Consider the following 24,430-nt stretch of genomic DNA (forward strand, 5'->3'; position numbering starts at 1 on the left):
GCCTTCCTTCTGTCACTTTCATCTAGATGGCTAAGCTTCCATATCCCTGTTGCTTTCTTTTCAACTGACACCCAAAGAAGAGGTCCGTAGGAACACTAAGGTAAAAAGAGAAAACACCAAGATCAGGGTACCATTATGGCACCTTTGTTCAGACCACCAACAACAGGAGACACTACAGCTTGTCAATAAGACCAAAGGTTTCTCTTGAAGGTTGTCAAAGTATTTGTCTACTTTGTGGGAAATATATAGGAAGTAGACCACATTTAGTTTTTATGTACCACAGTATGGCAATTAGGTTGCTACAAGTGTGCAGTATTGTCATAGCATTACAGCAATGTTACACAAAGGACTTTCCCATGCTTAATGCGCTTGGGAATTATAGAATGTGAGCCTTTTTATGTATTAGTGCTTACCATGACATGTGAATGAGATACCAGCTGGAGAAAATTTGGATTTAAAACTATATTTTCTGATTCTAGATCTTGACACAAATGGCTAAATCTTCAGAACAATTGATTTATTTTGTAATTGAGTTTTGAATTTCATTAAGATTAAGTTAGGTAACAAATTTTAAGTAGTTTTAAAACTTTAGGTCTCTACATCATCTATCATTTTACATACCAGAGCCAATTACTACATTTTCTTTGCCCCAAAACAAAGTAAATGGGTAAAAGAAAATATAGTGCTTAAAACTATACTGTCTCACATTCAGGTTACAACTGTTCCTTTAAGACACTATCTTTCAGATTCTATCTTATAGAGAGATATAACTATATCCTCTAGGTCACTGTCCTTATGATACTGGGCTGTTTGTCTGAAGCAGTTCATAAAAAGCCTACTACCATAGTCTCATGAATGAACTGAAAACTGATAAAATTGCTGGCAGGTCGCATATGCTGTGGAATTTTACTTGAACCTCAATGCTTACTTGACTGCTTGTGTTTCTTGCCTACTTTCTGTGCAGATTATTAATCACCACATTTTTAATGGAACAGGACAACCAGACATGGGTGCATGAATTCATCCTCCTTGGCCTGTCCAGTGACTGGAACACTCAAGTCTCCCTCTTCATCCTGTTCCTGCTGATGTACCTGCTGACAGTATTGGGGAACTTCCTCATCATTCTTCTGATCAGACTGGACAGCAGACTCCACACTCCCATGTATTTCTTTCTCAACAATCTGTCCCTGGTAGATGTGTCTTATGCCACAAGCATAGTCCCCCAGTTGCTGGCTCATTTCCTTGCTACACGCAAAGCAATTCCATTTCTAAGTTGTGCAGCCCAGTTATTTTTTTCCTTGGGCTTGGGTGGGATTGAGTTCCTTCTCCTGGCAGTGATGGCATATGACCGCTATGTGGCAGTGTGTGATCCTCTAAGGTATTCAGTCATCATGCATACAGGGCTATGCACAAGGCTAGTCATCACATCTTGGGTCAGTGGTTCCCTCAACTCTCTTGTGCACACTGCTATCACCTTCCAGCTGCCCATGTGCACAAATAAGTATATTGATCACATTTCCTGTGAAATTCTAGCTGTGGTCAGATTGGCCTGTGTGGACACTTCATCCAATGAAATTGTGATCATGGTTTCTAGCATTGTCTTGCTTATGACCCCTTTTTTCCTAGTTCTCTTGTCTTACATCCAGATCATCTCCACCATTCTGAAAATCCAGTCCACAGAGGGAAGGAGAAAGGCCTTCCACACGTGTGCCTCCCACCTCACTGTGGTAACACTATGCTATGGTACCACCATTTTTACCTACATCCAGCCCCACTCCAGCCCCTCGGTCCTTCAGGAGAAGTTGATTTCCCTTTTTTATGCCATATTGATGCCCATGCTGAACCCTATGATTTATAGTCTAAGGAATAAGGAGGTAAAAGGAGCCTGGCAGAAACTATTAGGGAATTTATCTGGGTTCACATCAAAACTGACAAGTGGATGACTCCTGAACATTGATGAGAAGATAGTTTTTCTTCTTTGTTCTCCTCCCAGCTCAGTTGAAACCAGTACTTCCATGGCAACAGGGAAGGTGAGGAAAGAATATGTGTTCATGGTGTTATGCAGGAGTCTGAGTGGGGATGGTGGGTGTATGGCGTGGGTGTGTTTTTATGTCACAGCAATGTGTTCAGCAGAATTCAACGTCACTGTCATCATTACTCAACCACACTTTTAAAGCTCTGGTACGTTATCAACCCCAACATTACTTCATGACATTTCAAAAGCTATACTCATTAAATTGAATTTGTACTTTCAGTTTTGACATTTTCTTGAGCTAACAGCAAATGGTATGATACTCTTAAGAGTTCTGGAGTAGGGGTACATGATTAACACTCAGTTATCTTTTACAAGATCATCTCTTATATACTATATAAGCTTAGATGTCCACTCTGCTACATTTATTAGATATATTGATTGCCTATGATATTTCTAACCTTTGATGAATCCTAAGTGAGTGGCTAAGAATGTGTAATTGACACAAAACAAACATTTTATTGTTTTTATGTATATTCTTATTATTAACATTTTACTTCTTATTAAATTTTATTAAAATTAACATTTTAAAATCTTATACTAAAAACACTATTTATTTGTGCTTTGGAAAATATTGTGATACAGCATTGGTAATGAAATAGTACTGTGAGGAGTCAAATACATTTCATTCTTGAAGCTTTTCTCTCAGTGATACATGATGTATTTAACCTCTTCTAGCACATTTTTGATGCACAATATTCTGATATAATATGAGAATATTGCTGTCCAAACAGATTAAGCATTTCTGTGTATAGGACCTAGTATAATCTGCATTCTGAGCGAAATCAGTAAATAAACATCAACTAAAGTCTTTCCTGAGATCTAGTCACAAGCTATTTGTGCACAGTAGCATTAAAAGCAATAAAAAGCCGACATATTTTTATGGACCATATATGAACAATTAGATAGGAAAATTATTGTGCATGTGTGGAGTATCATCAAAAATATTAGAGCAATCTAATTTCAGAAAATAATTTTTGTTCTGAAAAACTGGAAAGCAGATAAACAAGGGAGGAACAACTGACTAGAAAAAGCATCAAAGCCAGACCTGACCTCATAAAGAATATTTTTTGGAAGTGAACATAGAGATAGTGACTTTAATATTGATTTTAAGAAAGCAGAAGAGTTGCCATGCAGTACAGAAAGTGGCCAAGGCCCCACTTAATAACTTTCTGCAATCTCATCTTAAGAGCAGGTAATTAAGCTTATTCATTCTCTGTAACTTTAATGGGCTGGGGTATTCTGGACATACATCTTGCCTTTGATGTAAACACTTGTATGTTAAAACAGAGTAATTAAATTACTGAACAGGGTATAGGGAAGGAGAAGGAGGAGAGAAAATAGAAGTGGGTCTTGTCATTTCAAGAAATCACAGGACTGTCCTTCCTTCCCTGCCTTCGTGCCTTCATCTCCTCAGATGACTGAGATTCTTGCATTTGTTAACATGTCACAGAAGCTCTGGCTTTAAAGTTTGAGGGTTTGAGGGCTGCAGGGATGGTTGAGCTCTTAAAAGCACTTACTTCACTTGTAGAAAACCTGAGTTCAGTTCCCCTAAACCTCACAGCAGTTTACAACTGTTTATATTTCCAGTTCTAGAGTATCTTGTGCACTCTTCCAACCTCCATGCCATATACACTCGTGCCAACAAAACAGTAATTCACAAATATGTCTGAAAATCAAAATATATAAAAAACTATAAATAATTCATGGCTATATATTCCTCATACTGTCATTTATAGTTTACATTAAAATTGATCTAATCCTAAAATTTTGTTACAGAAATACATGTAACCATTGTGAATGCTACTGTAATAAAGAGCAGTGAGGTATTCTTCATGCATTGATACAGGTGCATGGTTGATAATTTACTATGGTTCACAAGACAGAGACATGGCAACCAAAGCTACAGCAGCTCACAGTAAAGAATCAAAACTCAGGGACATAGATATTTCAGGGAAGCTTAAACATATGCTCACGAGAGTCACTGGCAAGATTGCAGATACTGAGAATAAGTAGACAACCTGTCGATAAGCAGAGACTTTCTCATGAATACTCAATGCTGCTTGTGTAGAAGAAATCTGAGAAAACTTAAATGTTAAGAACCACTGCACTGAAGAATGCAAGTATAGGAAACCATTCTGATCTCAGAATAAACCGTGAGCAGCAGGAATGGTGGAGAGCAAGGCAAAAGTGTGATAAGAGTATCTGAAGCTGAGAGACTCTCCACAACTCCCATTCTCACTTCTACCTTGGCCATAGCATAGAGGAGTGGTGTGGGATCACAAGAAGTCTGTGACAGAAGTCACTTTAACAGTCTGTCTGACCTAAAAGAGGAGCACACAGTAGATAACCCCTCCATACTCCTTGAAAGCTCCAGACATAGGAAGTTTTATGTAGACAACTGACCTCCAAAGCACTAGAGACAGCATTATAATTTTCAACAGGAAATAAATGAATGGGAGATAGGGAACATAAAGTAGTCCTTGAACATAGAATTATTCTCTCAATGAGGACACATTTATATAACTCTTTAATTATTGAGGCACATATGTACATGATACAGCAAATGTATGGAGATCAGATGACAACTTGTTTTTCTCCTTCCACTATATAGGTCCCAGGGCTCAAATTTATGTCATAAGGCTTGATAGTAAGTACATTACCTTCCCAGTTATCTCAATGGTTCTAGAAGTAGACAACTTTTTCCAAAAAAAATTGATTTATTGTAGTGGTTTGTATAGGTCTGACCCCCCCCCCCCCAATAGATTCGTGTGTTTCCATATTTGGCCATAAGAAGTAGCACTGTGAAGAGGTGTGGCCTTCTTAGAGGAAGTGCGTCATTGTGGAGGTGGGCTTTGAGGTCTTATATGCTCAAGCTATGCCCAGCGGCATACACAGTCTCCTTTGCTGCCTATAGATGAGGATTTGAAGCATCATGTCTGCCTGCATGGTGCCGTTAATGATTAAACATCTAAACCTGTAAACCAGACCCAACTAAATATTATTTATAAGAATTTCTGTGGTCATGGTATCTTTTCAGAGAGACACACAATAAAACACTAAGACATTTATTAAAATGGAAAGAGAAAGAAATGAAAGAATCTTTTATGTTAGGGCATTTAAGTGGTGCATGTGCGTGCGTGCATGCATGTGTGTGTGTGCCTGCATGTGTTCCTGTTTGTGTTCCTGCATGTGTGTGTGTGTGTGTGTGTGTGTGTGTGTGTGTGTGTGTGTGTGTGTGTGTAGACATACTAGGAATATCTTGGAAGAGAAAATCTCATTTGAGAAAATGCCGCAATCATTTTGGTCTATAGACAACTCCTTGAACTGATTTTCTGACTCTTGTGGATGATAGAGTAAAAGCTGTAAACTAAGATAAATCCTGTCCACAAGTTGCTTTTGGTTGTGGATGTACCACAGCAATAGGAAACAAACTCAAACAGTATGTAAGAATTTTTCCTCATAGACCACTTCAGACCAGGTAAATTCTTTCATGACTTTTACTAAATATATAAGGAGGAAATGAAAGTAGGCATCATAAAAATATTTTCTGTGCACTTATTTAATATACAAAGATCAAATATAGCCTATATATTGTAAGGTATAATTTAAAGCAAAATTTAAAAAGTTTGAGATATATTTTAAAAATCTTATAAACTACAGTGCATCCATATACAAAACTAAATACTGACAGATATTAAACAAAGAGAAGAATGTGTCTAATTGGGGAGCATTCTCAACTAGATAAAGGGAGAAATGAAGACAGGGAGAAGAGAAGAGAAGAGAAGAGGAGAGGAGAGGAGAGGAGAGGAGAGGAGGGAGAGGATTGGAAGAGTGGAGAAGAGAGGAGGGAAGAGGAGAAGAGGAGAGGAGAGGAGAGGAGGGGAGGGGAGAGGAGACGAGAGGAGAAAAGGAGAGAGGAGAAGGGAAGGGAGGAGAAAGGAGAGGAGAGGAGAGAGGGGAGGGGAGGGGAGGGAAGGGGAGGGGAGGGGAGAGGAGGGGGAGGAGTCTCCAGTCTCCATTTGTCTCCAACTAGGTTTACTACTAACAGGTTAGTATACTTTGACACATTCATTTCTTAGTAGTCCTGTCACTAGCTAGAGACAAAGCAAATTTTCACACATGAATTTGGGGGGATATTTTTCATCTAAATCTTAATATACTTAAATTTATTTTTTAATTCAATGAAGATCAATTTAAATCTTTGGGAAATTTTCTTTTAATTTCTTATCTCATTTTAAAATTAAATTCAAAGTAAAATAAAAAATCTGAAAAACATGTAATCGCAGGTTGGAGGATTAATGCTGTGAGAAAGGAAGATTTATTTTAAGCTACAGTAATAAAGGCAACATTGTTTTCCTACAGCAATAAATAACCAAATACACTAGGGGAAATAATTGAGAAACAAACTCTGTATATTCAATTTCAATGATGAGCATTAGGTCAAATTGTTATCCACACTGACAAAAATAAATCAAACTTTCAAAAATAGATATAGATCAGTTATCTAATTATGAACTGTAAAACAGTCAAACTCCAAAAGGGTCACATTGAAGGTCAACTTCATGACTGGAGGTAGATAAAGATATCTAAGTGAGGATGAAGAAAACAGTTGCTTCGTGGAAAGAGCAATGTACAGAACTGTACAAAAGTTAAGTGACCAACTGATCAAAGACACACATAGGATTTGCAAAGGAAGTCAGAGGGTAGGAAAAAATGTTTTTCTATGCAAAGCAACAACACTTGTTGAGCTATATAAGTAAATAAATTCATTTTAAAAAGAGAGAGAGGGACGCCAGAGGAAAACACCAAACGCCATCTGGAACCCTGGTGCACGGAGGCTCCCGGAAAGAGCGGCGCAGATCTCCTCGGTTGCTGCCGCCGCGGAGAGGACTTAGGCAGTACCCCACGAGCACACTTGAGCCTCGGAACCTCAGGTAGGACCAACTTTTCCCCTGCAAGTGACCTGCCTGGTGAACTCAAGACACAGGCCCACAGGAACAGCTGAAGACCTGTAGAGAGGAAAAACTACAAGCCCGAAAGCAGAACACTCTGTCCCCATAACTGGCTGAAAGAAAACAGGAAAACAGGTCTACAGCACTCCTGACACACAGGCTTATAGGACAGTCTAGCTACTGTCAGAAATAGCAGAACAAAGTAACACTAGAGATAATCTGATGGCAGGAGGCAAGCATAGGAACCCAAGCAACAGAAACCAAGACTACATGGCATCATCGGATCCCAAATCTTCCACCAAAATGAACATGGAATATCCAAACACACCAGAAAAGCAAGATCTAGTTTCAAAATCATATTTGATCATGATGCTGGAGGACTTCAAGAAAGACGTGAAGAACTCCCTTAGAGAACAAGTAGAAGCCTACAGAGAAGAATCACAAAAATGCCTGAAAGAATTCCAGGAAAAAACAATCAAACAGTTGAAGGAATTAAAAATGGAAATAGAAGCAATCAAGAAAGAACACATGGAAACAACCCTGGATATAGAAAATCAAAAGAAGAGACAAGGAGCTGTAGATAGAAGCCTCACCAACAGAATACAAGAGATGGAAGAGAGAATCTCGGGAGCAGAAGATTCCCTAGAAATCATTGACTCAACTGTCAAAGATAATGTAAAGCAGAAAAAACTACTGGTCCAAAACATACAGGAAATCCAGGACTCAATGAGAAGATCAAACCTAAGGATAATAGGTATAGAAGAGAGTGAAGACTCCCAGCTCAAAGGACCAGTAAATATCTTCAACAAAATCATAGAAGAAAACTTCCCTAACCTAAAAAAAGAGATAGTCATAGGCATACAGGAAGCCTACAGAACTCCAAATAGATTGGACCAGAAAAGAAACACCTCCCGTCACATAATAGTCAAAACACAAAACACACAAAATAAAGAAAGATTATTAAAAGCAGTAAGGGAAAAAGGTCAAGTAACATATAAAGGCAGACCTATCAGAATCACACCAGACTTCTCGCCAGAAACTATGAAGGCCAGAAGGTCCTGGACAGATGTCATACAGACCCTAAGAGAACACAAGTGCCAGCCCAGGTTACTGTATCCTGCAAAACTCTCAATTAACATAGATGGAGAAACCAAGATATTCCATGACAAAACCAAATTTACACAATATCTTTCTACAAATCCAGCACTACAAAGGATAATAAAGGGTAAAGCCCAACATAAGGAGGCAAGCTATACCCTAGAAGAAGCAAGAAACTAATCGTCTTGGCAACAAAACAAAGAGAAGAAAAGCACACAAACATAACCTCACATCCAAATATGAATATAACAGGAAGCAATAATCACTATTCCTTAATATCTCTCAACATCAATGGCCTCAACTCCCCAATAAAAAGACATAGATTAACAAACTGGATACGCAATGAGGACCCTGCATTCTGCTGCCTACAGGAAACACACCTCAGAGACAAAGACAGACACTACCTCAGGGTGAAAGGCTGGAAAACAAAGTTCCAAGCAAATGGTCAGAAGAAGCAAGCTGGAGTAGCCATTCTAATATCAAATAAAATCAATTTTCAATTAAAAGTCATCAAAAAAGATAAGGAAGGACACTTCATATTCATCAAAGGAAAAATCAACCAAGATGAACTCTCAATCCTAAATATCTATGCCCCAAATACAAGGGCACCTACATACGTAAAAGAAACCTTACTAAAGCTCAAAACACACATTGCACCTCACACAATAATAGTGGGAGATTTCAACACCCCACTCTCATCAATGGACAGATCATGGAAACAGAAATTAAACAGAGATGTAGACAGACTAAGAGAAGTCATGAGCCAAATGGACTTAACGGATATTTATAGAACATTCTATCCTAAAGCAAAAGCATATACCTTCTTCTCAGCTCCTCATGGTACTTTCTCCAAAATTGACCATATAGTTGGTCAAAAAACGGGCCTCAACAGGTACAGAAAGATAGAAATAATCCCATGCGTGCTATCAGACCACCACGGCCTAAAACTGGTCTTCAATAACAGTAAGGGAAGAATGCCCACATATACGTGGAAATTGAACAATGCTCTACTCAATGATAACCTAGTCAAGTAAGAAATAAAGAAAGAAATTAAAAACTTTTTAGAATTCAATGAAAATGAAGGTACAACATACCCAAACTTATGGGACACAATGAAAGCTGTGCTAAGAGGAAAACTCATAGCTCTGAGTGCCTGCAGAAAGAAACAGGAAAGAGCATATGTCAGCAGCTTGACAGCACACCTAAAAGGTCTAGAGCAAAAAAAAGCAAATACACCCAGGAGGAGTAGAAGGCAGGAAATAATCAAACTCAGAGCTGAAATCAACCAAGTAGAAACAAAAAGGACCATAGAAAGAATCAACAGAACCAAAAGTTGGTTCTTTGAGAAAATCAACAAGATAGATAAATCCTTAGCCAGACTAACGAGAGGACCCAGAGAGTGTGTCCAAATTAACAAAATCAGAAATGAAAAGGGAGACATAACTACAGATTCAGAGGAAATTCAAAAAATCATCAGATCTTACTATAAAAGCCTATATTCAACAAAACTTGAAAATCTACAGGAAATGGACAGTTTCCTAGACAAATATCAGGTACCGAAGTTAAATCAGGAACAGATAAACCAGTTAAACAACCCCATAACTCCTAAGGAAATAGAAGCAGTCATTAAAGGTCTCCCAACCAAAAAGAGCCCAGGTCCAGACGGGTTTAGTGCAGAATTCTATCAGACTTTCATAGAAGACCTCATACCAATATTATCCAAACTATTCCACAAAATTGAAACAGATGGATCACTCCCGAATTCCTTCTATGAAGCCACAATTACTCTTATACCTAAACCACACAAAGACCCAACAAAGAAAGAGAACTTCAGACCAATTTCCCTTATGAATATCGACGCAAAAATACTCAATAAAATTCTGGCAAACCGAATCCAAGAGCACATCAAAACAATCATCCACCATGATCAAGTAGGCTTCATCCCAGGCATGCAGGGATGGTTTAATATACGGAAAACCATCAACGTGATCCATTATAAAAACAAACTGAAAGAACAAAACCACATGATCATTTCATTAGATGCTGAGAAAGCATTTGACAAAATTCAACACCCCTTCATGATAAAAGTCCTGGAAAGAATAGGAATTCAAGGTCCATACCTAAACATAGTAAAAGCCATATACAGCAAACCAGTTGCTAACATTAAACTAAATGGAGAGAAACGTGAAGCAATCCCACTAAAATCAGGGACTAGACAAGGCTGCCCACTCTCTCCCTACTTATTCAATATAGTTCTTGAAGTTCTAGCCAGAGCAATCAGACAACAAAAGGAGGTCAAGGGGATACAGATCAGAAAAGAAGAAGTCAAAATATCACTATTTGCAGATGATATGATAGTTTATTTAAGTGATCCCAAAAGTTCCACCAGAGAACTACTAAAGCTGATAAAGAACTTCAGCAAAGTGGCTGGGTATAAAATTAACTCAAATAAATCAGTAGCCTTCCTCTACACAAAAGAGAAAGAAGCCGAGAAAGAAATTAGGGAAACGACACCCTTCATAATAGACCCAAATAATATAAAGTACCTCGGTGTGACTTTAACCAAGCAAGTAAAAGATCTGTACAATAAGAACTTCAAGACACTGAAGAAAGAAACTGAAGAAGACCTCAGAAGATGGAAAGATCTCCCATGCTCAAGGATTGGCAGGATTAATATAGTAAAAATGGCCATTTTACCAAAAGCAATCTACAGATTCAATGCAATCCCCATCAAAATACCAATCCAATTCTTCAAAGAGTTAGACAGAACAATTTGTAAATTCATCTGGAATAACAAAAAACCCAGGATAGCTTTAGCTATCAATAATAAACAATAAAATAAACAATAAAAGGACTTCAGGGGGAATCACTATCCCTGAACTCAAGCAGTATTACAGAGCAATAGTGATAAAAACTGCATGGTATTGGTACAGAGACAGACAGATAGACCAATGGAATAGAATTGAAGACCCAGAAATGAACCCACACACCTATGGTCACTTGATTTTTTGACAAAGGAGCCAAAACCATCCAATGGAAAAAAGATAGCATTTTCAGCAAATGGTGCTGGTTCAACTGGAAGTCAACACGTAGAAGAATGCAGATTTATCCATGCTTATCACCCTGTACAAAGCTTAAGTCCAAGTGGATCAAGGACCTCCACATCAAACCTGATACACTCAAACTAATAGAAGAAAAACTAGGGAAGCATCTGGAACACATGGGCACTTGAAAAAATTTCCTGAACAAAACACCAATGGCTTATGGTCTAAGATCAAGAATCGACAAATGGGATCTCATAAAACTGCAAAGCTTCTGTAAGGCAAAGGACATCGTGGTTAGGACAAATCGGCAACCAACAGATTGGGAAAAGATCTTTACCAATCCTACAACAGATAGAGGCCTTATATCCAAAATATACAAAGAACTCAAGATGTTAGACCGCAGGGAGACAAATAACCCTATTAAAAAATGGGGTCCAGAGCTAAACAAAGAGTTCACAGCTGAGGAATGCCGAATGGCTGAGAAACACCTAAAGAAATGTTCAACATCTTTAGTCATAAGGGAAATGCAAATCAAAACAACCCTGAGATTTCACCTCACACCAGTGAGAATGGCTAAGATCAAAAACTCAGGTGACAGCAGATGCTGGCGAGGATGCGGAGAAAGAGGAACACTCCTCCATTGTTGGTGGGATTGCAGACTGGTACAACCATTCTGGAAATCAGTCTGGAGGTTCCTCAGAAAATTGGACATTGAACTGCCTGAGGATCCAGCTATACCTCTCTTGGGCATATACCCAAAAGATGCCCCAACATATAAAAAAGACACGTGCTCCACTATGTTCATCGCAGCCTTATTTATAATAGCCAGAAGCTGGAAAGAACCCAGATGCCCTTCAACAGAGGAATGGATACAGAAAATATGGTACATCTACACAATGGAATATTACTCAGGTATCAAAAACAACGGCTTTATGAAATTCGTAGGCAAATGGTTGGAACTGGAAAATATCATCCTGAGTGAGCTAACCCAAACACAGAAAGACATACATGGTATGCACTCACTGATAAGTGGCTATTAGCCCAAATGCTTGAATTACCCTAGATGCCTAGAACAAATGAAACTCAAGAAGGATGATCAATATGTGAATGCTTCACTCCTTCTCTAAAAGGGGAACAAGAATACCCTTCGCAGGGAAGAGAGAGGCAAAGATTAAAACAGAGACTGAAGGAATTCCCATTCAGAGCCTGCCCCACATGTGGCCCATACATATACCACCACCCAATTAGACAAGATTGATGAAGCAAAGAAGTGCAGACCGACAGGAGCCGGATGTAGATCGCTCCTGAGAGACACAGCCAGAATACAGCAAATACAGAGGCGAATGCCAGCAGCAAACCACTGAACTGAGAATAGGACCCCCGTTGAAGGAATCAGAGAAAGAACTGGAAGAGCTTGAAGGGGCTCGAGACCCCATATGTACAACAATGCCAAGCAACCAGAGCTTCCAGGGACTAAGCCACTACCTAAAGACTATGCATGGACTGACCCTGGACTCTGACCTCATAGGTAGCAATGAATATTCTAGTAAGAGCACCAGTGGAAGGGGAAGCCCTGGGTCCTGCTAAGACTGAACCCCCAGTGAACTAGACTTGTGGGGGGAGGGCAGCAATGGGGGAATGGTTGGGCGGGGAACACCCATAAGGAAGGGGAGGGGGGAGGGGGATGTTTGCCCCGAAACCAAAGAATTATTATTACGTATTAAATAAATTAAAAAAAAAGAAAAAAAAGAGAGAGAGAAACCAATATAAAATGTGTGAAATATCAAACATAGAGAGTGGGATCCCTAAACAGCAAATAAGTACTAGAAAATATGTAGTCATTTGTGTGTGAGAAATACATGACATTTCACAATCTCACCATACTGTGGCTCCATCAGAGTAACTAAAATGTAAAAGATTGACAATGACAATACCAGAGAAAGCTCGAGGTGAAAGAAATCCTTATTCATAGTTATTGTAGATTTCATTAGCATAATTATGTTTTGGAAAAATTGCACAAGTAGCCTAGGTTAGACATGCACTTAAGAGGCAATGTAGCAATTCTTTTTTTAAACAGTTTACAGGTTCTTTGTGAATTTCACATCATGCACCCCAATCCCATTCATGTCCCTCTCCCCTCATATCCTTCCTCCAGCCTTGTGACTTTCCCATCAACAGAATAAAAAGAAAATCTTATTGTGGAAGCTGTAGTGTGTCAAAGCATGTCCCATAGTATGCCCTTTAGTCCACACTTCTTTGATTGTTTTACTTCTTTGTTTTGTCCATTGCAGTGACTCATTGGTCTGGTATGAGGCCTCTGGCTTCGGCTACTCTATTGATACTGGAACCTCACTGGGACTCTTCTCAGATATCCTGTTCTTGGCCTAATTCTTGGAGATATTATAGTTTTGGGTCTGTAAGACTGGCCCTTTTTATGTACTCTAGCAAATTATCAATGGAGTGGATGTTGGAGTGAGGCAGTTCAAAGCCCTAAACATGGGCCTAAGAGGTATTTGAGTTGGTCACACCATAGAATTTCCTGTTCTCATGCCTTCAGCCCAGCTCAGCGGATGCCTCCACTACCAGGGTCAACTTTACCCTTTTGCCCAGGTGAGGTGAAGGACCCATTCTGCTGAGTGTTGCAGCCAGAGAGGGACACGGCCAGCTCTCATGACTACACTAGATAGCATGATGAGGGATGAGGGAGGGGAGGAGGGTGTCTCTCCCTGGCCCAGGCTACTGCCCAGCAAACAATAGGCAGGCACACCTCTCTCACACTCATGCCCTCAGGGCTGGCTCACCTGCAGCTCCCACATCCATGCCCTACTCTACAGTGCTGATGGGAGGTGCAGGGCTTGCATTCGACTACTGTAGCAGGTGAAAGCCAGGGACTTCTCTCCTGCTTTTATGACCTTAGGGCCAGCTAGCCTGCAGCCATTGGTGGCAAGGGGTGAGCAGATGTGTGGGGTGGTGGCATCTGTCTCTCACCCATGTAAATGTACAGGAGACAAGTTGTGGGGACAACTCTTCCACACTTATACTCTCAGTGTCATTTATCTGAGCCCGTACCATCAGAGTCAGCTCTTTGTGCTGCCCACATGAGGTGCAGGGCCTGCTCTCCTGAGTGCTGCAGCTGGTGAGGGGCAGGGCCAGCTCTCCGGCTATTATGACTATAATCTGGGCCAACTCTCCTTCCCACTGCAAATGGTGAGGGCAAAAGGGAGGGGAGGTTCTCCCTCATAGATGTTGCTGCAGAGCAGACAATAGGCAAGGCCAGCTTTCCCACATTCACATCTGTAGTCTCACCCACAACCTCCACATCCAGAGCCAGTTCTACTATGCTACTGAGGTGAGGTGCAGGGCTTGCTCTTCCTCATGTTGCAGGAGGTGAGCAGCAGGGTCAGCTCTCCTTCTCTGATGACCTCAGGGTCATATTTCCCTTTACCGTGTAACTTGATGGCAGACAAATGTAGGGGCCAGGTGTGTGTTCACATCCTCAGAAGCTCACCTATGCCTCTCATCACGGTCAGCTCTACTGTTCTGCCAAAGTGAGGTGCAAGACCTGCTCTCCTGAGAGCAGCTGCTGGAGAGGGGCAGGAATAGCTCTCCTGCTTTCATGATCCCAGGGCCAGGTCTTCTGCCTGCTTTAGGTGGTAAGTGGGGACAGGGTAGAAGGAGGAAGGCACCTATCCTTTGTCCATGCCCTTGCACTGGAGATGTGTGATAGGGCAAGGTCTCTCCCCACCCCATATCCTTGGGGCTGACACTCCTATAACTCCAGCAATGTGTGGGCCACTCTCTCCAGTACTGCAGCTGTCTAAGGGGAGGATCAACTCTCCTGCTTTTATGCCCATAAGGGATCCAATGCCCAGATGAGGGTGGGGCCAGTTTTGCACAGACCCCAGACTTCAACATGTCCCTGGACAATTACCTTGGCCAGTGATGATTTCCTGGACCTTAGTGGTAACAAACCGCTGCTTCAGAGCCTTGAAACCAGTTGTAGTCCCTGACTGAGCACAGGCCAGGACCCTACCACGGTCCTACATGGCATCACTGTCTACTCAAACCAGGCTGTTCCTCATTACCCCTGAGTCTCCAGTTCTGCCTCTCATCATTGTGCCTACATCCTTCTGTTCTATTTCTGTTTCTCTTTCATTTCTTTACCATTTTCTTGCTCCTTAGAGCAGCTGGAGTCTTTGAGCTGGGGTCAGGTTAATCTCAGAAGTGGTCTCTGGAGTACCATGTCCAGCTTGTACATTATGTTGCCAGGTAGCGGGCGTGGTCTTCCCTTCCAGGCCTGCACAGCACCTGACTGACGGTTGTCTCAGGCTAGATCCCTGTCCAGACTCCATGGCATTAGTCTGGTGTTTATCTAGAATTTGGTTTTCACTTCATCCTCCCAAGTGGCCTCATTTATGAGTCATCTGTCTTGGGTTCACCTGGGGCCTTTAGTCCCTGGCTGGGCTCTTCTAGTTTCAGGATTGTTCCTAGTCCTGGGAGCCACCAGGGCCTGCTCAGCACCAGGCTAGCTCCCTGTCCAAGCCCCCTGGTTTAGAACTGATGGTTGTCTCAGGCTTGCTGTTTTCAAGAAATGTTAGGATACTAATTATTTAGATGTTCACAGGTTAGAACATTGAACATAGACATATTCCTCTCCTCTCTGCCACCTACTGATGCATAAGTGACACAGCAGCCATATCTATTTTAATTCTTTTTTATTTAAGGTTTGTTTTATTTTAAATAATTATTTTTATAATTATGGGTATTTGCTTGTTTGTACCTACTCATATGTACCATGTGCATACAATGCCTATGGAGGTCATAAGAGAGAATCAGGAACCCTGGGACTGAAGTTGTATAGATAGCTGTCAGCTGCCATGTGTCTGCTGGAAATTAAACCCAGATTTTCTGAAAGAGAAGTCAGTGCTTTTAACCACTGGGCTACTGGGCCACCTCCCTAGTACCCAATGCAGTAACTTTAACACTATATGATTAAAATGGGGGAGATTCATGAGAAAATATTTCTCTCTCTCTCTCTCTCTCTCTCTCTCTGTCTCTCTCTCTCTCTCTCTCTCTCTCTCTCTCTTCTGTGTGTGCTTCTGTGTGTCTGTCTTTATTTCAGCATTGATTTTGTAGTGAGTAGTAAATTTCTGGAGTATTTGTAGAACACAAAAGTAGACTTTTGGTTTATAAAAGGACAATTACTCCATAGTATCTGCTTAAAAAGGAGACTTTAAGTCCAAGTGGATCAAGGACCTCCACATCAAAGCAGACACACTCAAACTAATAGAAGAAAAACTAGGGAAGCATCTGGAACACATGGGCACTGGAAAAAATTTCCTGAACAAAACACCAATGGCTTACGCTCTAAGATCAAGAATTGACAAATGGGATCTCATAAAACTGCAAAGCTTCTGTAAGGCAAAGGACACTGTGGTTAGGACAAAACGGCAACCAACAGATTGGGAAAAGATCTTTACCAATCCTACAACAGATAGAGGCCTTATATCCAAAATATACAAAGAACTCAAGAAGTTAGACCACAGGGAAACAAATAACCCTATTAAAAAATGGGGCTCAGAGCTAAACAAAGAATTCACAGCTGAGGAATGCCGAATGGCTGAGAAACACCTAAAGAAATGTTCAACATCTTTAGTCATAAGGGAAATGCAAATCAAAACAACCCTGAGATTTCACCTCACACCAGTGAGAATGGCTAAGATCAAAAACTCAGGGGACAACAGATGCTGGCGAGGATGTGGAGAAAGAGGAACACTCCTCCATTGTTGGTGGGATTGCAAACTGGTACAACCATTCTGCAAATAAGTCTGGAGGATCCTCAGAAAATTGGACATTGAACTGCCTGAGGATCCAGCTATACCTCTCTTGGGCATATACCCAAAAGATACCCCAACATATAAAAAAGACACGTGCTCCACTATGTTCATTGCAGCCTTATTTATAATAGCCAGAAACTGGAAAGAACCCAGATGCCCTTCAACAGAGGAATGGATACAGAAAATGTGGTACATCTACACAATGGAATATTACTCAGCTATCAAAAACAACGACTTTATGAAATTCGTAGGCAAATGGCTGGAACTGGAAAATATCATCCTGAGTGAGCTAACCCAAACACAGAAAGACATACATGGTATGCACTCACTGATAAGTGGCTATTAGCCCAAATGCTTGAATTACCCTAAATGCCTAGAACAAATGAAACTCAAGACAGATGATCAAAATGTGAATGGTTCACTCCTTCTTTAAAAGGGGAACAAGAATACCCTTGGCAGGGAAGAGAGAGGCAAAGATTAAAACAGAGACTGAAGGAACACCCATTCAGAGTCTGCCCCACATGTGGCCCATGCATATACAGCCATCCAATTAGACAAGATGGATGAAGCAAAGAAGTGCAGACCGACAGGAGCCGGATGTAGATCGCTCCTGAGAGACACAGCCAGAATACAGCAAATACAGAGGCGAATGCCAGCAGCAAACCACTGAACTGAGAATAGGACCCCCGTTGAAGGAATCAGAGAAAGAACTGGAAGAGCTTGAAGGGGCTCGAGACCCCATATGTACAACAATGCCAAGCAACCAGAGCTTCCAGGGACTAAGCCACTACCTAAAGACTATGCATGGACTGACCCTGGACTCTGACCTCATAGGTAGCAATGAATATCCTAGTAAGAGCACCAGTGGAAGGGGAAGCCCTGGGTCCTGCTAAGACTGAACCCCCAGTGAACTAGACTGTTGGGGGGAGGGGGACAATGGGGGGAGGGTGGTGAGGGGAACACCGATAAGAAAGGGGAGGGGGAAGGGGAACACCGATAAGAAAGGGGAGGGGGGAAGGGGGATGTTTGCCCGGAAACTGGGAAAGGGAATAACACTCGAAATGTATATAAGAAATACTCAAGTTAATAATAAAAAAAATAAAAAATAAATTAAAAAAAGGAGACTTTAAATAGTGGCTCCAAAGGGTTAAAGGTTTCTCAGAATGTTTCCCTTGGTTATGAAGAAAATATTGGGAAGTATGTCCTACAGAACTGAATTGTCATGGTACAGGACACATTGCCTGAATGTGTCTTGCATGACTAAACATACTGGGTTAAACATTCTAGTTGTAAGGATGTTAACTCATTATTTAAAGGATGGGCAAGAAACAAAGTCCTTAAAGTGCACCTTTAACAAAATCAGAGGGATGCCTCTAAGGGGAAATGGTACTTTAGATTCTCTTCTCAAGTTCCAGTTTAGTGAAGTCTAATTGCCATTTGAAAGTCTCAAATGTAGATGAGAATTCAATGACCGGAATGGCTTTAAAGAAATTCCCAGGTAGAGGGGCAAAGTTGAGTTGCTTGTTTTTTGTTTTTTGTTTTTTTGTTCTTTTTTAAGACAGAGTAATATAAGGGACAAAAGTTACAGAAGCCTGACAAGCATAGCATAATTGGCCTATAGAGATTTTTATCTCTAAGGAGGATAGTTCCCTTCTTCCAAATCCCACATCCCCGACAGCCTCCTCTGCACCTGGACAGTGCCAGACTCCTTCTCAGAGATGAGTGAGTGTAGGTGGGACCAGCAGTTTGAAGCCAGGGTCTCTGTACTACATAGCTGAAGCCAGGGCCTCCACACCACACAGCCTCTCTTTGCTTGCTGAAAGCCTCTGACAGGTGGACTGAAACTGGTTATTAAAGAGCCACAGGTCAAGTTCCAATGTCCTACTCTAGGAAGAAAACACATTTTGTGTACCCAAACTGAGCAACAAGTCCTTTCAACTATGTCTGAGACCACCAGGCATACAACTTTGATCACTCACACAGGAAATTAGACTCTGCCATCCTGGGATGTGTTGGGATCTGCCAAAAGGAAGCTCAGGTTCATGTCTGTTCTGCTTTATTTGGAAAAAAGAGGAATAGCTTGGGAAGAAGGAAAGGTGGGGTTTCATTCATCCTAACAAGTCCTTAGCCAAGAACAGAGGGAGGATAATATGACTGACTGTAACAGTGCCTGAGGACTTGTGGTGAAGGACGCCGGCACAAGTTTGAGACATCAATGTTCTACAGGGATTCTCTCTAGAGGCTACTTCGTCTGAAGAGTGGGATTCTTTTGTTTCATCGTTGTAGTGGCAGAGCATATCAGTACAGATGTGGGCATAAGGAAGTGGAGGTGGGACTAACTTAGGCAAGCAGATAACCTATCTGGAGACAAGTGTGTATGTGTTTCACATTTCCTTCTGAAAAGGTTGAGTAAAATGAGAAATCAAAAAGGTTTTGCTCAGTTCACGAGACTTTTGGAAACCACTTGTGTGTTTAATGAAGTGTAAATACAAGGTTCCTAAGAGCTCCACAAAATATAAGAACCATACCATGTGCCAAGTACTCATGACAGTGAATGTGGTGAACTGCAGATAAGTAAGTTTGGGAAATTTAACTTGGGGAGCAGACAAAAGGTTCATGGGCTTTGGCATAGGAACCTTGTACCTGTAGGTAAATTCTGACTAACAATTACTGTGTGATACTTATACATAACTATCAGTGAGATGAAGAGAAAGAGAACAAAGAAGGGGTGAAGAGAGAGGGAAAGAAGAGAGGAAGGTTAAGAAGCAGATACAATCAAAGTTATATCAATAAGCTAATTCAAGTGAGTGGTTGCCCATGTCTTCCTGGTTAGCCTCTGAACCCTGCCTGTTAGTGAGAAAACAAACTCAGTCAGGGAGAATCATTGACAGATTTTTGTGGTCTCATGGTTGTAGATGATATCTGTAGTAGGTATTGGTTATTACACTCAGAGAATCTAGCGAATGCATCTCTGAACTTGACTTGTGTTTTCACAGATATACCCTACTATTAGCCCCTTCTTTGCTATTCTTTAGGAAGAAGATTGTAACACTGGGGATCAGTTCCTTCCTGTATGCTGAGTCGCAGAGACAATCATGGGAAGATTTTTAAGATGAAACATGGTCACATAAGTTTTACTTTTAAAACTTTACTGACTTTGCAATGTAGTCTTTTGACATTTCCTCGCAATGCAAAAATCTATTTGTACTTTCTGTTTTCTAAATTGAAACTCAAAGTCCCTGAGTAGACAAAGAAAAATTGAACATCATATTTTTATAGCTGGAGAATTCAGTGATAAAAAGGTAAATTAATAGAAGAGTGTTCATAACAGTTACGTTGTCTCACTGTGGGTTCTTGGATAGTAATAAGGAGGATATAGGTATTCAACAAAATCAAAACTTTATAGCTAAAAATTAGATCTAAAGAAGAGAGTGAAGCTTAATGGTCACACTTTTTAATTGAGCTATCCAAGAATTTTAGTAAATTCTTCAATAAAGGGAGACTCCCAAGTTTTGGTGCTGATCATTATTTTATTTATTAATATATAACTTGGTCTTGGTCCTCAGGAAGCTAATGGGCAAGAAAAACCAGACATGGGTGAGTGAATTCTTGTTGCTGGGGTTGTCAACTGACTGGGGGACTCAGGTCTCCTTGTTTGTACTGTTCCTGGCCATGTACTTGCTGACTGTCCTGGGGAACCTACTCATCATCATCCTCATCAAGCTGGACAGCAAGCTCCATACGCCCATGTACTTCTTCCTCAGCATCCTGTCATTTGTGGACATCTGTTACACCAACAGCACTGTCCCCCAGATGCTCGTCCATTTCCTGTCAGCCAGGAAGTCCATCCCATTTCATAGTTGTGTGCTGCAGCTGTATATCTCCCTAGCAATGGGTAGCACAGAGTTCTTCTTGCTAGGTGCCATGGCTTATGACCGCTACGTGGCAGTGTGCCACCCTCTGCACTACATGGTCATTATGCATGGAGGGCTGTGCCTAAGGTTGGCTTCAGCCTGTCTGACTGCTGGTCTCTCAAATTCACTAATGCAGACACTCATGATCTTTCAATTACCCTTCTGTCGTACGGTCATCAATCACTTCGCCTGTGAGATGCTGGCTGTACTGAGGCTGAGTTGTGTGGACATCTCCCTCAACAAGGTCATGGTAGCCATCTCAGGATTTCTGGTGATCATGCTTCCTTGTATTCTGGTGCTATTTTCCTATGCTCATATTGTTGCTGCCATTCTGCGTATTCGCTCTTCCCAGGGACGACGAAAAGCCTTTGGGACTTGTGCCTCCCACCTCACAGTGGTTTCTATGTGCTTTGGAACAGCCATCTTTACATACATGAGGCCTGTGGGCAGATCCTCAGCAGGACAAGAGAAGATGGTTGCTCTCTTCTATGCTGTTGTGACGCCAATGCTCAATCCCCTCATCTACAGCTTGAGAAACAATGATGTGATTGGGGCTTTGAAAAGAACTTTGGAGAAACTTAAGGAAAACAAATAGATGAGAATAGTTTTTTCTGTTAACAGTACAAAAAACCCCACCAACATATTAAATAAATAGGAATTCATGCACATGCACTTTCTTCTTAAATGTTCTGTTAAGACGGGTTATATTTTTTGCAACCAGTTATATTTTTAACCATGCACTGATAAGTCAAAAGCAAAATAAGAAAGAACTGAAAACCTTCATAGTTGGTCTAAATTTTGGCTCTATTCATCAAGTAGAGTGTAAGCATCTTGAACAAAAGGGTATGTAGATTTTACTGCATGTGTTTCCTGAACATTAGAAATGATATTGACTTCCTGCTGGTTACATAATTCATCATTTAATACCTTTTCACTAGTTGTATTTTCTGAACATATATGAAGGGAAATCTTGTTCAGTTTTGGAGTATTGCAAAGTAAGTTGCTTATTAAAGTCTTAGGGAGAATGTTAGCATGAAGTCCCTCCCTTAATAAGGGAGTTAATAGAAATTCGGCTAGGCTGGGGGAGAGGGAATCAGTCCAGCCTCTGGTAAGTAAAACACGCTCCAGTGGAAGACCACATATCCGAGAATAAATGGGCAACACAAATTGGACTTGATGAGTATGATTAAAAAAGACAGCACAAAGCTAGGTTAGCTAATTCAGTGATAAAAAGGTAGAGAGGTGCTTGATTTGGGAAGAGTTAGGGGAGGGTGGATATGATTAAAATACATTGTAAACAATTATCAACACCTTAATAAAAATAAGTCTCAGGTGCATAAAATAGTCAAGACGCCTCAGTTCTAGAGACATTTTCTTTTGTACAAACCCTTTGTTAGTTTTTAGGAATTAACAAAATGTTTATTTTCATTTCTCTCTTACCATTTGGAGAATTATTATAATATGTCTATTATAGTAGTTGTGTCTGGACACATACACACACACATACACACACTCATATATAATTCTGCATGTTAGTTTTCCTACACTTAGCTTTATATTTTATAATTTATACACAGTTTCTAGTCAAATACTATAACTATTTAGACTAACCCATAGATTTTCTAATGTCCCAGCTCTCATTCTTAGTGATATCACTCAATTAACTAAAACTATGACATTATGTACTTAAGTTCTTATATGAAATTTGTTTGGAGCACAAACATAGTTTTCAAGTTGCTCGAACCTGGATTATGCTAGTTATGTCTATACCCTTGATTCAGCATACACATATACAATACTGGGCATATTTAAAACTTAAAAAATTATTTCCAGTTGCTCCTCTTCCTTGGAAGTTTGAATAGCACCTCCAATCCTATCATTAGGAGAGCCGGTCCTCAGGGAGGAGACATGTGAGTCAGATCCAGATCCTGTGTCTGGAGTATGTGGTGCCTTCAACAATAGACTCTTTTCTTCAGGTTCTGGAGGCAGCCAAATGCAATAGCAATAGCCTTTATAATTTTGGAGTCTCTTTCTTCCCCCTGACCAACAACATCAATGGTTGTTTCCCATTTCTTCCCCAGACAAAGAGCTACATGTGGTCAATGCCTGCTGAGAGAGGGAGGGTCAGGATCCTCAACAGACAAAGTCATGTGTAGGTTGTCCAGTACATACCATAAAAACTAAATGGAATCAGCAGATCATATACACTCACTCACACACACACATTATATACACACATATATCTATGTTCATACTTGCAATAATAGTACTTTAAGAAGAGATCATGAATTTGAAAAGGTTGGGCATGGGATAAAGTAGAGGGTGAGAAGAAAGGGAAGTTATGTATATTTAGTGCTCATGAATCATATTATTAAAATATAAATATTCAAAACTCAAAACATAGTTACTTATTTATGTGTAAGTATGAATGCCTACATAAATGTCTGTGTACCGTGTGCATGCTTGATGACCATACGGTCCAGAAAAGGGCAATGCATCTCCTGTAACTTTGGATAGAGGTAGTGTTGAGCAGCCATGGGATAGCTGCAAACTGAACCTGAGACTTCTATAAAAGCAGCAAGTGCTCTAATATTCTGAACCATTTTCCAGCCTTTTGTTTTGAACTTTTATATTTCCAAAATCATGAGGTTATTGTATTTTTCACTATTAGTCAACAAAGGGTACATTACTTTTATACTCTGAAAGTAGTGTATGACATAGAGCATTACTTCCATGCCTACATATTTTAAATTAACTAAGATATCGACAAAGAACGTTAATAATGAAAATGGTGTCCTGGAATAATAAAATCAATAGTGTTTTCATATTCTACCAGCAATGAACGGAAATACTAATAAAGAATTCTCATTTACAACAATAACATGAACCAAGAAACAATTCTAATGACACAGGTGTGAAACTGTAGTAAGAAAACTAATTTCAAGAAAAACATCAAATACTATAAAATCAAAATGGAGAAGTATTTGTTTTGGATAAAGAAAAATTAATATTATAAAAGTCATATTTCCACAAATGTTTATTTAAATTTAAGGAAATGATGTATATATGTATGTATGTGAGAATGTGTGTGTGTGTGTGTGTGTGTGTGTGTGTGTGTGTGTGTGTGTGTGTGCATATGGGCATGCATGTGGAGGCTAGAGAACAACTTTGTGGAGCTGATTCTCTTCATTCACCTCATTTCAACAGGTTCTCTATCCATCACTCTCAATATTTCAGGCTTTCTGGTCCATGAGATTCCAAGCGATCCTCTGTGTGTCTTCCACCTCTGTGTAGAAGGGCGTGTTATAGGTGCAAAACTACTGCATCTGTTTTGTGTGGGTTCCAGGATCAAGCTCCAGTTGTTAGTCTTGAGTGGCAAGAACCATTGTTCTCTGGTTGATCTTATTAGTCCCTGTACACATTTTAAAAAGCTATAAATTATAAATTTTTCTGTAAATCATTTTATTAGTTTACATTTCAAATGGTGTCTCCCTTCTGGGTTTCCCCTGTGCAAACCACTCCCAACCCATGCCCTATAACCTTTCCCTCT

At 40.3% G+C, this 24,430-nt stretch overlaps 2 protein-coding genes and 1 non-coding gene across 3 annotated transcripts; 2 read left to right on the forward strand and 1 right to left on the reverse strand.

Moving 5' to 3' along the window:
• The first annotated feature begins 986 nt into the window (after positions 1-986).
• Or2f2 (olfactory receptor family 2 subfamily F member 2) lies at positions 987-1,943 on the forward strand. The gene has a single exon (NM_001000850.1). It carries the CDS (start codon positions 987-989, stop codon positions 1,941-1,943), a length of 957 nt encoding a protein of 318 aa, NP_001000850.1.
• A 13,776-nt stretch (positions 1,944-15,719) lies between these two features.
• Positions 15,720-15,853, reverse strand: LOC120102713 (small nucleolar RNA SNORA17). The gene has a single exon (XR_005504319.1). It is a non-coding gene; the product is annotated as a small nucleolar RNA SNORA17 (small nucleolar RNA).
• A 4,686-nt stretch (positions 15,854-20,539) lies between these two features.
• On the forward strand, positions 20,540-21,475 carry Or13m2 (olfactory receptor family 13 subfamily M member 2). The gene has a single exon (NM_001000849.1). It carries the CDS (start codon positions 20,540-20,542, stop codon positions 21,473-21,475), a length of 936 nt encoding a protein of 311 aa, NP_001000849.1.
• The last annotated feature ends 2,955 nt before the right edge of the window (positions 21,476-24,430 follow it).

Source organism: Rattus norvegicus, chromosome 4 (assembly GCF_036323735.1).
Source record: "Rattus norvegicus strain BN/NHsdMcwi chromosome 4, GRCr8, whole genome shotgun sequence".
Classification (NCBI taxonomy): domain Eukaryota; kingdom Metazoa; phylum Chordata; class Mammalia; order Rodentia; family Muridae; genus Rattus; species Rattus norvegicus.